Source organism: Hirundo rustica, chromosome 12, assembly GCF_015227805.2.
Source record: "Hirundo rustica isolate bHirRus1 chromosome 12, bHirRus1.pri.v3, whole genome shotgun sequence".
Lineage (NCBI taxonomy): Eukaryota > Metazoa > Chordata > Aves > Passeriformes > Hirundinidae > Hirundo > Hirundo rustica.
The window spans coordinates 6037116-6053214 of NC_053461.1; the positions used below are offsets into that span (position 1 = coordinate 6037116).

General features: G+C 39.0%; 1 protein-coding gene across 14 annotated transcripts in view; it reads left to right on the forward strand.

The window, feature by feature from the left end:
* DOCK3 (dedicator of cytokinesis 3) overlaps window positions 1–16099 on the forward strand; it is a 183938-nt gene that overhangs the window by 59273 nt on the left and 108566 nt on the right. For all 14 annotated transcript variants that reach the window (XM_058422182.1, XM_058422187.1, XM_058422184.1 and 11 more), the window contains exons 7-8: window positions 8054–8138; window positions 15688–15729. In XM_058422182.1, the coding sequence (XP_058278165.1) occupies window positions 8054–8138; window positions 15688–15729 (127 nt within the window). The remainder of the gene's footprint in view (window positions 1–8053; window positions 8139–15687; window positions 15730–16099) is intronic.

Consider the following 16099-nt stretch of genomic DNA (forward strand, 5'->3'; position numbering starts at 1 on the left):
ATTTGAAAAATCAAGTATAACTTTTTAACAGTGAGTTTTGCTCTTGGTGTGAAATGAGCTGTTTACCAGTAGGCCTTTCCTAGGGCTCCTTGCACTTAAAAAAGGATTAAGTCGCTTCACTTACTTGGTATCAACCTAGAGAATATTAGAGGATGTGTTCAGAGGTACTTAAAACACATTTTTCTTCCATTGAGGAAGTATTTTAATAGTTGGTGCAAAAAAGCAGAGAATCTCAGTTAACCAGGGCCGTTGGAGCTGAGGCTGTGATATTTAGACTTTTTGTATCATGATGCTTCTCAGAGGTTTAGAGTCTCCATGGTGATTGTGTGGAGAGATTCTTTTAAAGGCAAAGACAGCTGCAATTCATTCCCGTGGAAATGATAATAAATTGCCATTAGACAAAGCCCAGCCCTTGGCCAGACTCGTGTGTCCTGCGATGTGGATCACACAGGTGAGTTGTGCGTGACACACGTGACACACTCACTCCCAAACAGCAGCTGCTTCCCTGGGGGTGGGATTGGTGCTGGTGAGCACGTGGGAGTGGGGAGGACTCCTGGAAGCCAGTGTTTTTCATTAAGCTGTGTTTGTTTGACTCTGTTCCTTGGTCACCTACCTCAAAACCCCCTCTGAGGGACATACCTGAGCACCCTGCTGAAGGTTTAGCAGCTCCCTTGCTGCACCTCATTCCTCTCTTGAAAGAAAGCTCTGAAGGACATAGACCAATAGATTGCATCAGGTCTTTCTGCAGTGCGGAATTCCAGATATTTTCCATTCTTATTCCCAGCAGAGTAAATGGGAACCAAGAGGCTGGTTTTGAGCATTACGCCTGCCTGGTTTTGCTCAGAGTTTATGGATCAAATTAGCAACGGGAAGCTGCAAAAAATGCTGTGAGGTAAAAAAGATGAGGAGAGCAGACAGCAATGCTGCAGTGAAGAGAGTGGGTTGTTCCATGAGGTGCCTGTAAGACCTTTTTTAATGTAAAACCATTAAATAGGAATGTAATTCAAACTATAAAGGTAAATCTAATGCATGAAAATTATGGAGATGCATCAGTGAATTCAGTAAATATGTTCAGAATTATATTTATCTACTCAGGATGCTTGTTTAGGAAAAAAGAATTCTGTTTCCTTACTACAGGTAGTGAACTCCCTAGAACAAGAGATGCATGCTATCAGAGATACATGCAGTATTTAAATCTAAATGTCTGGGACTTTGGGAGTATTTCTGCAACATCACTCTTTTCCATAGAATTTCTGTAAGAGTTCTGCCACTTTCTTCTGTTCCCCCTGAGTTTTATCATGAAACTTACAACCACCTGTGTTAATCTGCTAAAAACACTAATGATTTTTGTAGACATATTCACACAGTACTGCCCTTTCTCAAGTATTGTAACAGTGTTAATTGCTGTTCTGTCATACCTGAGATTTGCAAATAAAATAAATAAAAAACATTGTTATTAATGTGCATTAATGTTGTCTGAGAAGACTGAGTTCCCTGCAGTTTGAGCAGGGCTGTAATTACTCAAGACAGTACAATGTAACAGGAGATATTCCACTGCCAAGCAGCTTTCAGGAAATAGTAATCTCACACGTGTAATATGTAACATGTTTGCTTATTTAGTGAGAGGCTACTTTTATCCCGACCTTGATCATCAGTGGATTGAATTCTTTGGGAAGGAGTGATGCAAACATGAAACTCACACTTCTTGTCATCACCAATTAGGGATGGGTTTTTTTCTCACTGTGTTAAACTGGTACAATTATGTTACCCTGGTTTTTCTGATTTTTTTTAAGGCCTTTTTGAATTTCATAAATAGAGTCAGATCTTTTAGTTACTGTAGAATATTAGAGCAGTTTTCTACCTTTTCCCACAGATGTAACATAAACAAATCCTTTGTTTTTCATTCTCTGTCCTTTGTTTGCATATTTCTAATCTGAAAACAATTGTAACTGACAATTGGTCTGGCCACTGAGGCTGAGGGATGGAAACCCCAAAAAGCCAATCTTCTGCTAGACCCAGAAATGTATAAAAAGTAAGAAATAAACAAAGGGGTCTCTTCTCTCTGCTCTCTCAGCTGGGAGCTGGTTCAGAAGGACCTCTGCCTTGTGAAATCTCTTGTCTGCGTGTGACTGCTTTGTGTGTCTCAGTGACACAATTTTCCTTTAAATATGCTGGCAGTGGCTCTGGAAGCCATCCCTTGTGTCCTGGTAGGAGCTTGTGGAAATCAAGGGACAGATAAACTCCTTGGATCAATAGCTACAGGTTTTTTGGTTTTGTTTTTGGTGTAAGAATTCATTTAGACTGTTTTCAGACCTTCTATTTGCTTAGTTTTTTTGTGCTGATGTAAATATTAAGAAGTTTTGCTCTGTAGTTTGGCCTATTAAAAAGTGGGAATATTATTTTACAATTATTGCAGGTAACTTCCTGTATTGTTGCTAATCATTCTTCTAGCACAATACTGATTGCTCCTTCCTGTAGCAATTCCATTTTCTGTTGCTTACACATCCTTTCTGCCCCGTACAAAAGAAAGGTCCTGGACTCATCCTTTTTTCTTTCTTTCATTCATTCATTCATTCATTTGTGTTTTCTTCTTCGTTCCACCTACCCCCAGGTAGCTTAGGTTTGTACACATGCAAGGCTGATATTGCTGCTACAGAGGTTTTTGTATTTCCCAATCAGAATTTGCTACCTTCAGACGAGCACCTTGTTGGTTTTTAGACCTGCACTTTTAAACATCTCTTTGTGTATTTTTGCACAGCTCAAATCTTATCTGCTGTTTTCTTTCCTGCTTATCTTGTTGGGTTTCTATACAGAATGCTGCAAATACTTCCTGCTTTCTAGCATGTTTCTCTCTGATACAATTGACCATAATATTGATCTATGGAAGTCTGAAATGCTGTTGGAAGTGCCCAACGGTCTGTGAATAACAAGGAAAAAGTTGTAAAGCAGGAAACAAACATTATGAAGCTGAAATCTGCTATTTATCATCTCATTTAAGTCACATTATAAAGTTGAATCTTCAGTTCTTCGACTTATTTTCTCTCATCTTTCAAGTAAAATAGGTACTTGGTTTCAAAATTTATTTGTTAGGTTTTTGCTTGTATATGAATGGATAAATCTTTCAACTTTTACTATTGCTAAGAACGGGAAACAAGAATGCAGCTTTTTTGCTGATGAGGAGCTGTTTCATTGTAGAGATTTTTGCATCAAAACCAGAGTTTCTATTTGAAATGCGAACCCTCAGCTTCTGCTTCAGTGCCAAAAGCTAATTGTGGCAGTATGTGCAATACCTTGTGTGCCAGAAAGGCAGATGAAGCTTTCTTCAAAGTAATTCAGCTTGAAAATCAGAGGTCATCTCACCTGATCTTTTGGGCTGATTCTTTCAGGTGACTGTAGCACCTGTCAGGAGATTACCAGAAAACATCCAGCTCTCCTTGCATACTCAGGGAAGACACTTCCTTCCCTATAAACAAGAAATACATGTTCTATATTTAGGGTCAGAAACAGAGCCGGGGGGAGCCACCAATACCTTGATATTTTTCACAAATAAAAGCCATAAACAAAATGAGTTTGTAGGCTTATATTACTTTTTAGTCAAAGGTTATTCTTTTTTCCCATAAAATGTTATTAAAATCATTGCATTAAAAGAAATCTTCCAAATAGTTGCCATAAATTCTGTACGGAAAGACCCACAGGTAGCCAAAAGGTACAAATAAGTGCTTAAAAAGAAAAAAAAAAGGCAAAATATTAGCAATACATCTTTCACACTGTCATACAAAGAAAATGAAACACACGTTTAAGGTCATGATTTTTGTCCTACCTCAGAACTGCAGTTGGAAAGCCAGTAGCAGTTGGTTTAGTACCTACTAAGTACTGACATCCACAACTGTAGAGGGCAGGAATTGTGTGATCCGGTGAAGTCAACACAGTCTTTCATTTCAAAAAGCCCTAAATTTCGGTGCTCACCCTCAGGTGATTTTGGGACTCAGAGTGATTTATCCTCTTGTCATATTTTCTTGACATAAAAGGAGTAAGAATGACTTTTTGGTAATGTTATAACAATTAAGTTAGTAAAATGCATCTGGAGATAAGAATTAAAAGTACAGATGATACCTGCTTGGAGAATTAAAGGCAATTTTATTGCAGTAGCTGTCATTGCATCAAAGGAGATCAAAACAGGGGTGACCAGCCTGAACAGCAATAAAGAAATGCCTTCAAGAATTACAGGAGAAGCAGCTGCCATTCCTGTCTGAATGTACAGCATCTTTCCCTCTCCTGAATGTGCTTGGAGTAATGATTGAGTTGGGATTAAAGGCATAAGGAACTTTGCTGCAAGTCAGTCTTTGAGGAAGACCTGAATAACTCCTCTCTGTAGCCTGATATCGCCATGCTCAGAAGTATTTGCTGCAATTCCCTTTTATCAGTCCCTAACTAAGTTTATTTACCTTCATCTCATCATCTTCATTTTAAGAAATTTTAATCTCCTGTGTAGCAATACAGTACTTTACTAATTTTTTCGTAGATTGCAGCCCCTGCAGTTTTTTGTAGTAGTTTTGAGTTAATTCTGTCAAAGAAAAGTATCAGGTTGTATTAGCAGAGTCTCCTTTTTGCCAAACATGGTTTTTTCATTTATTTAATTTTCCATGGATTTCTGTATTGTATTTCTTTCAAAGCCTATTTTAAAGATCTGTGCACAGTTTATGTGAGTCCCTGCCAGGATCATTTTCTTTCCCTTCACCATCTTTATTTGTGTAAGGGAAATACAAATGATGTTAAAGGGGGCTTTGATATACTGAGAGAGGGAATACAAGAAGAAGTGGTGGCTGCAAAATTAAAGCTGGGAAGGTTGAGGTAAAGTGGACATTTTTGGAGCAAAGGGGATGAGATCTTGCACCCTCCAGAGATGTGATGAGCTCTGCCAGTCTGTTCTTCAAGACCGAGTTTGCGTCTGAAAGTTTTGGGTTTTTTATGTCAAATGACGTATTTCTGCAAGGTTCTTCCAGGAAGAGTTGTCCTGACTTGTGATTTTTAGGAATTATAAATGCTGTAGTGTTTGTCTTGTAAATAAATGAATGTAATGGAAATTAAGACTATTCTTCAAAATTATTGTTAAACCCGTTGATTTTTTTTCTAGAAGCCCAGGTAACCTTGAGTTGTGTGTTCATCCCTTTCACTATTAAGAAGCCCTGTATTTTTGTCAGTTGGCTTGATTTCATATTACTTTACAGAAAATTATCTAGAGATTTTAGGTGGTGGATTTTTAAAATTTTTATACTCCAAAAAAAGGAAAATTGTGAAGCCTTTTGTGTAGGAGAGGAAGAATGTCTAAATGCCAGCTGGCAGATGCAATCAAGAGATAATTGATGGACTTGGGGATATTTTATAGGTATACTTGGGAAATATTTTTGAAGGACAGTTCAGTGTGAAGGCAGAATAAAAGAATTTGCATGTAAAGAAAGTATTGTGAATACAGGAACTGTCAAATAAACAAACCAGCATATTATGTAATTTTTATGCATGCTCTGTTTTGGAGAAATACTGCCTGGCAGCTGGGGCTCCTCTATTCCCCCAGTATTTGATAGAGAGAGGGAAAGTGGGCCACTGACTGTCATTATGTTGTCAGTCCTTCACAGGCAAAAAAATAATTGATACAAATTGAGTGTACAAACCTGAACTTCCACCTGCACGGTAAATGGCTGCATGTTTGTGCTCCAGCCAAGACACCCTGGGAGCCAGTGTTGTGCAGGATTAACATAGTATTAGAGAATGAGAATCTTCTGGGCTGAAAATCCACGGTGTTAAGGGATTTAACTAAAAATAGGGTATTAAGTTTCACAGGGATGCTGCCGCAGTTGTGTTGAACATTATTAAGCAGAAGATCGTGTTCTGAGTAATGAGTGCAGGCACTGCTTCACCCCAGCTCTCCAGAGAGCTGAAATGATGTGAGCAGAACCTCCTCAGGTTGGGATTGGCTTGGCCAGGTTTTCCTGGGGAACTTTAATAGAGCTCCGTGACTGCCCTGGAACTGCAGTGCACACACAGTGGCTTGATAATGGTAGTAGGGAATAATTGGTTCTTGTCTGTGTGCTGAGGGGAACTCCCTTTATCAATGTACTTTAGGGCTGGAATTGTGCACACATGTGGGTGACAGGATGTTTTGGAGGTTGTTTAGATACTCACATTCAGGAAAGATTCTGTGAATGACTTTGAGCAGTAACTTTAAAAAAAAAAAAACAAACAAACAACTTTGCAGTGATCTCTGATTGATTTTACCTTTTTTTTAATATTATATTTTTTTACTTTCTGTGATAAGTAGGTTCAACTGGCAGCTGCAGGTAAGGATTACCTAGTGTGTCTTTATTTTAATCTTTTTCATTTGGTAAATAGATGCAATCATTTTCATCGTTGCAGCTGCAGTTTTCAGATCCTGCTCCTGGGCCACAGATAAACTATGTTTGATAGGTTTAAGGAAAACAAAGTGTGAAACCATGACATTAACAATGTAGCATTAGAATTTGCTATGAAACTGCATTGAAGAAGGAAAGCTGCACCCTTTTTTCCCAGTGCAAATATAATTGATTTGAGAAGAGAACTGAGAATGTTTGTCAGTAGGGCGTTTCAAGTGAACAGGGCTGAGCTATGTTTTGGAGATGGGATGGTGTAGGGATATGAATAAAGAAGGAAAACCCGCTTGGGCAAAGTTTCAAAAAAGGAATGATGGAGTTTGGAAACTTCTGGGTGGCATTTAAAAGCACTGTGGTGAGCAGAAGTAGCTGAGCTTCCTCCAAACCACTAGCTCTCCCTGGATGTTGTTTTAAGCCAATTGCTCAGAAAGAGGCACTGGATTGCCTGGAGCCTTCTGTTATTGCTCCACACAATTACTCTAAAGTACCAGAGAGGTTTTTCTTAATAAAATTTTTCATTTGCCATCAGGAACAAGTCTGTGCAGAATGTTTCCCTCTCTGATTACAAAATTAAATTGACTTTTGCTTTTCTTTTATAGTTCGTGACAGAAGGAGTGCCAAGGTAGTTCGTGAGGGCACCTCTTCTGAAGTTTTGTTTTTTTTCTTTATGACTGTTAGGAATTTCAATATGAAATGTCTAGAAGTGAAGGATCTAAGTTACATAAGGCAAAAGCAGGAAAATGGTTAATTCATGGGTTGGGTTTTTAAAAAATTTACTCCTAATGCATGTTTATTGTAATGTTCAGAACTCTTTGTGCCTTAGAAGCTGAAGATCTGTGGAGCAAAACTTGGGGTTTGTCACCTTTAAGGTTGTCTTGTTCTGCAGTCTATAGCTATTAATTAATCATTAACAGTTTCCATTTATTTGTCTGGATAAAGCATATCTTATTCTGTCTGCTGCTTCTGTGAAGCTGTGACCTGAGCTGCCTTCTCTACAGCTGAATTCCTTAACTAGTCATCTTTGCACTGGTATTTTTTAAATCAGTGTATATATTTGATTTGAGCAAAAACATAATTCTGTTCAGAATAGTGAAAAATATTTTCTGTGTGTTACAAATATGGATTAAGTTTATTGTTATTGCAGTTGTTGTTTATTAACAAAAATACCTATGTTTACACGGGGGTGAAGTTTTATGCACATCAGGAATATCAAAGCAGCTTCCCAAGGCTTGGGATTTGTTGGCACATTTGTACAGGAACTTTTTAATGGAACTTTTTCATTAAGTGGTGAAGGATCTTACTCAAATACTTCAGGTGCAACCCCAGAGTATGAACTTTATTTGCCTGCTCCATTTCCATGTACAGAATCACCTTGTTTTGGCTGCTGCACCAACATACTGGCCAAAAACTTTCCCTGCATTAACTGCCAGAGCTCCACTGAAGTCAGGGAACAAAAAGTAAAAAGTTTGCATTGGACAGAGGGGTTTTTTGATATTTGCATTAAATTCTCTTTCGAATTGATGGTTAACAGTTGCAGTAGGAGTGGAATAGTTGAGTATTTCCATGCCCCTGCCCTGGAGGAGGCACATGCAGGAGGTGCTGGTGACCATTCGTGTGCCAAGTGACGCTGCTCCTTCCTTCTCTTGCAGGCATTTGGGCCTGGACTTAGTTCCACGGAAGGACTTCGAGGTTGTGGATTCAGATCAGATCAGCGTTTCAGACCTTTATAAAATGGTAAGAAATTCTGTGGGAGATTGCTCTGAGTTTTCACTGCGAGAGGGAAAGAAGGGAAAATTATTTTTATTCTTTACTCTTACATGTATTCTTTTTTTAAATGTTGTTGTAAGTGAAATGTCTTCCTCATTTGGACCCTGACCACTAGAACGGTGTCTCTGGTACCCTAAACAGTGGCATGCTTCGATACATTTTCATTTCAATTTACAAACTAACATGGTGTTAGCTCTTGGAATGTTCTTTGAGTTCCGAAAGTCCGTGAGAGCCGCTATTAGATTCTCTGAGCAGATTTACAGATGAAGAATACCTAAGTGAGAAGTCTGAGTTAGGGGTTGCATAGATAATAAACATCTTTGCCCTGTTGCAAAGACTTTTTGAGCTCACAAAAAAAGGGGAGAGAGGAGGGAGACCAGTGCATAAGTTAATTTAAGCAAAACTAATCCTTGAACATTAAGGCCGTCCCTGTTGTAAGTCAGCGCTCCTTAGAAAGCATGGAGTGCATTTAAATGAGAATATTTGGATCTTCAGGTGAAGTAGTATAATTCCTTGAGTGAGTTCCAAATTCTGTCATTATTAGTCACTTGTACAGTCCTGTTTGTACATAATGAAGTTGAAATTGTTTTGGAAATGTGATTTGTGCCATTAATGAACTGTAAAGCCACTGGTGCATTTTACAACTTAACTGTGTTTGGATTCTCTGTTAGTAGGACTAATACAGATAATTTTGGTTTGGATTGTGATGCACCTGGAGGGAGAAACAGCATGGAAAACTCAGGAAAGTGAATGAAGATCCTTCCTCATATGCAGTTTCATCTGAAAAAAGCCAAATAAAAAACCCTCAGCAATTATTTTAATCAACTTTTTCACTTAATATCTTCCAGAGAAAATAGTTGTTTTCTACATAGTGTTATTACCGTGTCACTCACTTGTCAGAAGCTTTTAATTTCCTGTTTTAAAACAGTTTCGACTTTCAACTATTTAAGATTAGGGGCAGACAGGTCCATGGCTTGGTGATGGGTTTGGTGTGCAAGGTGTGATTTTTCCTTAAAGCAAAGGCATGTTTTGTAAACAAGCTGGGTGCTGTTGCTGGTTTGGATTATTTGCTCTGTATAACAGTGGGTTTCACGGGAAGAAGTAAGAATTATTGCATAAGAAATATGACCATACACCAGTCTATCTTGCTAATTTTCATGGTTTATTCCTAATTTGCCATGGTCTGAGGAGAGCTTGGTGCCAGTACAGCAGAGTTTTCCTTCAGTACAGCATGGAAATAACTCAGTAGCAAATTCCATCAGTGAAGACTCAGGTGTGAGATTAGTTGCTAACTAAGGATTAGTTTATTACTCTGCGGTCTATTCTGCACATTTTTTTACTCTGAATACTTGGAGGACTGCAAGCAGGCAATTTTTATTGCCAGAGCAGCCTGATTATGTCACCCCTTAGTCCTGTGACTGTCTGTGTGCCGCTCCATCCTGGGCAGGGCTCAGGACAGCAGCATTATTCACTTCACACTTCACTGCTGCCGGAGTCAGTAGATGCAAGAGGACAGCGCTGTCTAATCACATCTCTTCACAGTCAGGAGGCAATTTCAGGAACCAAAGCAGCTGAAAACATGGTACCTTTTTTAACTTTGATAAAAAATGAAGGAAAGGTATATTGGTGATATAGATACCAATATATATATTGGTGTATTGGTATATTAGGTTGTTTTAGGGTTATTTTTAATGTGGTTTGGGGATTGGTTTTGTTATTTAACAAAAACCCAGGGAGAGAATCCTCCTTACTTGTTACAAAATACTTAATGGATTCTCAAATGAGCAGTGAGGTTTTACATTGTAAAATAATCTTGCAGGAATAGTTGTGAGAGCCAGATTACTTTCTTATATTTTCAGGATTGTAGGATGTTAAATGTAACCCAGAAAACACTCATTAGCAGAGCAGTGGGTGAGATAACACATCAGACTCCTCTCTCTGTGACAACAGATTCGAGCATTTTTTACTCAGTCATTAGACTTAGCAGTGCTCTTCTTGATAAATTGGAAGTTGTTAAATTCAAGCCTCCTTTTTAGCTCTCATGTTTCATTGCTAAGTGTGTTTGTGGCTGCTGGGTGATGCTGTATTCATCTCTTTGGCAGAACTATTGTGCTCTGAGGCCTTGCATATCCTGCTCTCCACGTGACTCATTCTGGAGCTAAATGCCAGTGGCTGCAGGATGCACAGCATTTGTCAGGAATTGCTGCTTTGCTCCTGAAGGAAAGCAAATTGTCCTTTCCCTATGACAGTGTTTGTGACTTTAATGAATATGACAGAGCACTTTTTAAAAATACACATTACTTTTGAATGGTGAGGAAATATGTTTTCAGAATTCTGCCACAGAGCTCAGCGCTGGAGTTGCCACTGGATTGAAGTTGTCATTTAGGAACACGAAGTGCAGGATGTCAGGAACACTTGGGTGGAACATTTTAGTGGCGGGGTTACAAGGCACAAATGACTGAAGTTGTTTCACAAATCAGAAATGTTCAAAGCTGGTGATTAATTAGGTTTAGCTTTTCTGTGAAGTTATTGAAGTGGGTATGTGTCTTCAGGGCAAGTTCAGGCGGTTCATGAAAGGCACAGCTGTTGGATGTGTAACTGCTGCAGCTTTGGCTTTTCTTCCAACTGTGTGAGAGAAATGACAGGAGTCACCAGACTTGGTAATTAAAAAAAAAAAATAGAGTACATAAATAAATAGTTTCAAATTAATGCTGCCATCACCTCATGACTGTTTATTCAAATGGTAAATGTGATTGGTAAGAAGGAGTAGTCAAGAAAATAGGAATTCAGTTACCCAAAACTGTACTAGATAAGGAAAACAACTGGGTACAAACTGGACAGGAAGATCATGAAATCTTTGTTGTGATTTCCTTGGTTGTTCTTTGTAAAACAAAGCAGATTGACAGAGAACAGGTTTGTGTATGTTGGGTTCTAGGGCCCAGTAAGAAGTCAGATGAGAATATGAAAATGAAAGCAGTTTAAGACTGCCTTGGAATGACGGGATTCACTCACCAGGCATTGTTAGGAAAGGAATGAGGAAGAACAACACTGAAAACTGATATTGGTAGATAAGATGTCATGAGAAAGAGGTTTGGTGAGAAAATGGAGATAAGAAGAATTGACAGCTCTTTCAGCAAATTAAGAACAAAACCACAAGATGCTTACTAAAAGGCCAAGTTGGATAAATTAAGAATTCTTCATTTCCTCCAGGCATTATAGGGAAAGGGAAATTGAGATTATTGAGAGCCAGTTTACAAGGACATAATTATGGAGAAGTATAATAGAATAGCACAAAGGGGTAAATAGAAAAATTAGAAAGGCAGTGCACAAATTCAAATATAACAAGCAAATGTGGTCAATTGTACCAAGAAACAGTTTTGTATAAATAACCTGATACTAACTGGGAAGCTAAAGGAAAGCTTTTATACTGGGGAAAACCAACGGGCACAGGAGGCCTTTAATGTCCTCCTTGCCTCGCTAAATTCTGGTAAGGTGGTAACTTTATCAAGAAGTTTTCAGTTCCAGGGGATTTGGAATGATGTACATCTCAGCTGGGATCTTTGGAGAAGCCATATCTGACATGTTAGTGATAATCGTTGAGAAGATGAGTATGGTTCCAGAATACCAGCAAAGGGCAAGCCAATTTCACACCTTAAAAATAAGTGATGGAGGAGGAGCTGGTTCTCTCCCTGTAAAAAATGCTGGAAAATAATAATAATAATAAAATCATAATTACTTGCAGCAAGGACATGAGTAATAGTGAGTGTGAACTTGTCCAGAATAAGCAAATTTTTAAAGATCCAGAATATAGATAAGTCTAGTGGATAGAGGAGAAGCAGCTGATGCCATCTTTAGATTTTGATAAAGGTTTTAAATGTTTGTTTTAATTTAAATTCTCCAAAGGTCATCAGTTCTAGATGAAATTAATGTAAACACAGAGCTAATTAGAAAACCCACACTCAGAAAAAAAAAAAGGAATGGTTGTCAATAATTTGATTAAATAGGAGGACGGGTGAATTACTAGAATTTCTTGGGGTCATCCTCCATTTTGTAGTCCTTCAAGTTTAATTAAGATGCTGAAATAAGGAGTCTGCTTACTAAATATACAAAATCCACAAAGTTGGAAATGGTATTTCTGATTATTTCCGTGGAGGGAAGGATCAGAATTCCAAATAATATCGAGAAATTGAAGGAAATATATGAAAAAATGTAGCATACCAGGGAGAATCATAAATGTAAGGTTTTAACTCCTGCAGTCAGTTGTTGGCTCTGAAGTACAGATTGGGACACTGCAAGCTTAGGTGGTTCTGCAGAGGAGATTTGAGGTTATAATGGAATCACAAGCTGAATTGATTAATTTTTCATCCTAATGACAGATAAGAAAAGAATCAATAGGACTAGGTTACAATAGAAAGGAATCAGTTTAAGAATTGGGTGAGGAAAGATAATACTGAGCGTTGTACCTGTTAAACTTTGCACAACCTTTACAGACAACTATCTTTTGGGAAAAATAAAGGTAAAATGAATTCATTTTTTTTTTTTTTTTAGAAGGGAGATGGATAATTTCTTAACAATCCTATTTTCATATTACTTTGGAAGGCTTTTCAGGTTGGAAGGGGCCTCAGGGAGGTCTAGGCAAACTTCCTGCTCTCAATGCAAGGTCAATATTGAATTCAGCCCCAGTTGCTCAGTGCTTTTGGTGGATCTTGAAATTCTTGACAGGAAAGGATTGGATCCGTGCTCTGATGGCTGCCCCCATGGAGTTACATTTTTCCCTGTTGGAGCATGGGGATATCCCATGTTGTAGTTGATGACCACAGGATTTTGACCAATGTGCTGTGCAGCTCTGTGGTGAGCCTGACTACCTCTTTGTGCCAGGGACTTCATGGTTACAGGAAGGCTGCCACAGGTCACCCACTTCTCCAGCCCTGTAATGCTGCATTCTCTCCATCCTCCTCAAGCACCTTGTGCTGCTTCGCTGGCTTTTGCTGGATGCGGTATTTCAGCTGTAGTTCACTCAGGGGTGAGGGAAAAGGAGGAAATGTTATTCTCAGTCTACTGGCTCCATTCCTGATAAGAGAAACAGTAAATTGTTAAATGTCCCTGCGGCCCGAGTGCTCCCCTGACTTATGTTTGGTTTGCTTTAGCAGGACCCTGCCCCCAGTTTAGGATCATCTGGGAATTTTAGACCACATGGGTCTCAGGCCAGACCCCTGAAGAATACACACCATCAGCCACTACCTTTGGAGCCTGAAAATCCTGCTGTTTGTTGGGTTTTTGATCAAACAGTTTAATCTGCCCATGCAGATGTAAGTTCAGAGCTTGGGTACAGGAATGCTGAGTGCCTCCCTGAGCTGGGGAGAGACAACAGCCGCTCATCTTCCCTCATCTACTGATTTGGTTATTTTACCTCAAGGGAATCACTTGATCCAGCATAATGTACCCCTGACAAATCCATTTTGGCTATTTTCAGTCACGCTGCCATCCAAGTACCCAAAAATGGCACGTACCCTCTGGGCTCTTTGCCTGGCCAGAGGCAAGGGCACATGAATTAACTCAGTCAGTGATTGTATTGTTATAGTGTGGTCCTGAAGCATGAAAGCAGGGAGTTAGTCAAATCTAATCTTTTGGTTATGGAGAAATTTAAAACCTGAGCTTTTTACCACTAATTGTTACAGATTTACCTCAGTGTACACTCTGTAAGCAGCAGTGTTTGCTAAGGAATCTCTTCAGACCACCCCTCACATTTGTGTTGTTTGAGTGTCTCTCTTTCTTACTTGCATTTAGAGATTGTTTAATCAAAAGAAGTCAGGTTACCTTGAATACCTTAAATAACTGGTCATTTCTATGCCAGATCTTTCTAAGTGGTGGCAGGTGATAAAAAGATTAAATAGGCAACTCAGCCAACTTGAAGACTTTCACATCCAGAAGATGATGCAATAGTTAGACAAACAATGGAGCTGGAGATCATTATTTTTCTACTGAGAGTGTGAAAGAGGACATTTTTATAACAGTGAATGTAAACAGATGTCAAAATATTCCATTTAGAGTCACAGAATTGTTTAGGTGGAAGGAGAGCTTTCAGATCATTTCACTCCACCATTCCCCCAGCACTGCCAAGGCCCCACCAGCCCCTGTCCCCAGGTGGCACAGCTCCAGGGTGGGGACTCCACCACTGCCCTGGGCAGCCTGTTCCAATGCTTGACAACACTTTGGGTGACAAAATTTTCCCTGATAGCTGATCCAGTAGTGAGAAGCCCTAAGCTGAACGGAGGATTTGAGATGTGGCACCACCAGTGTCAAATACAGGGGCGTCCTTGGCCGGCTGGGCCAGCTGCTGACTGGTGTTCCGCTGGGACCTCTCCAGCTCCCCAGGACTGGTGGGGAGGGATTGAAAGGGGCTCAGTGAGCGCTTCTGCCAGCTCCCTCCGTGCCCCAGTATCTCCTTGGTTTATTCTCATCTCCCCTTTTGTGGTAAGAAATCTTATTTGTGTTCCGTGTGAAAGACGGCGGTGGTAGGTTAAGAGTATTGCCAGATACATTTTGTGGGCAGTCTTTTACTTTCACCTCCTTTGAAGCCTCGTGTTTGTTGATCTGCTAATTCTGATACGGAGTGTAAACGTTTTGTCAGAATAAGATGTTGGATTTGTAATAGAAGGAGAGAGGTGGGGCAAATGAAGAGAGTATTTAATAATGTGTGGTAGTGTCAATGTTAATGTTTCGGTTTAAAAAGCTAATATTAAGATGATGTGCAGTGAAAAGCATGGCAGAATCATTAATGATGTTTTTTTTAAAAGCTCCCCGAAACCTTTTCAATTTAGATTAGTATTTAAATCTCCCTTTGGAGATTAAATGGCTTCAGTGAGTCTCGCAGTCCATTTTCTGATTATAACATCTCCTTCTAGCATAAAAGGCTTTAAATACAGCATCATCCTCTGAGTTTTTAGACATGTAGCTCTTTATATTGATTCTTTATAGGTGTTGGGCAGCTGAAATTGTAGAAGAGTCTTTAATCAATTTTCAGGATTTCTTTTTCTTATTAGAGCAAAAAGTTTTAACAGCATATAAAATCCATCTTTCTTTCTAGATGCCTGTGTTTTTTAACAAGTGCACCTTTTCACAGACAGCATACCAGGAGATGAGGATTAGTGGTGAGGTATCTTCCCATTTAGTAAGAGAAGACAGAGATTATACAGAATAATGAAATTTTCCAACACTGTAATAGCATTTCTTTTTTAAATTCTGCCTAACTTGTGATGGCCATTTACTTTAAAAGCTGAGGTAAATACTTCCTGTAAATTCAAATAGTTAGGTAAAAAAACAGCTTAACTGAGGAAAGCCTTTAGGAAAGCAAGTGGACTTGTGAGTGATGATACACTGTGAAAAAAGGCATGAAAAGCTGGTAATCATTTTGAAAGTCTTATTTTAGAATTACGGTTCTAATGCTGCATAAATATAATGTAAATATTTCTTACTTTCAAAAAGGTTTAAATTTTACTATTTTGTATCTCCACAGCATTTGTCAAGTAGACACAGTGTCCAGCAGAGCACATCACAGGTAAATACCATCCATATTGGAATTTTTGTTGTCTTTAAGTTCTTGGGAATGTAGGTGAAGGTATGATGGAGATTACTGAGTAAGTCCTTACCCATAGAACACTTCCTCAGAAGATTCCCAAGCATTTAGGTCACTAAGGTCCTTCTTCAAATGCCATTTAGATCTCTTTTCCTGAGCTCATGTTGTTCTTAAAAGATAAAATTGTGTAGTGAGATCAAAAGCCTCACTCTGGCCATGTGACTCCTCTCCCTACCTGCTAACACGTGGCTTTGTGGCTTCTGTTCCACACATCCTTTTTGTACTAATATAATCCAGTCCTGGTCATGGAATCTGGCTTTGATCTTTACAGAGATCTGTGCTCCCACAGGTA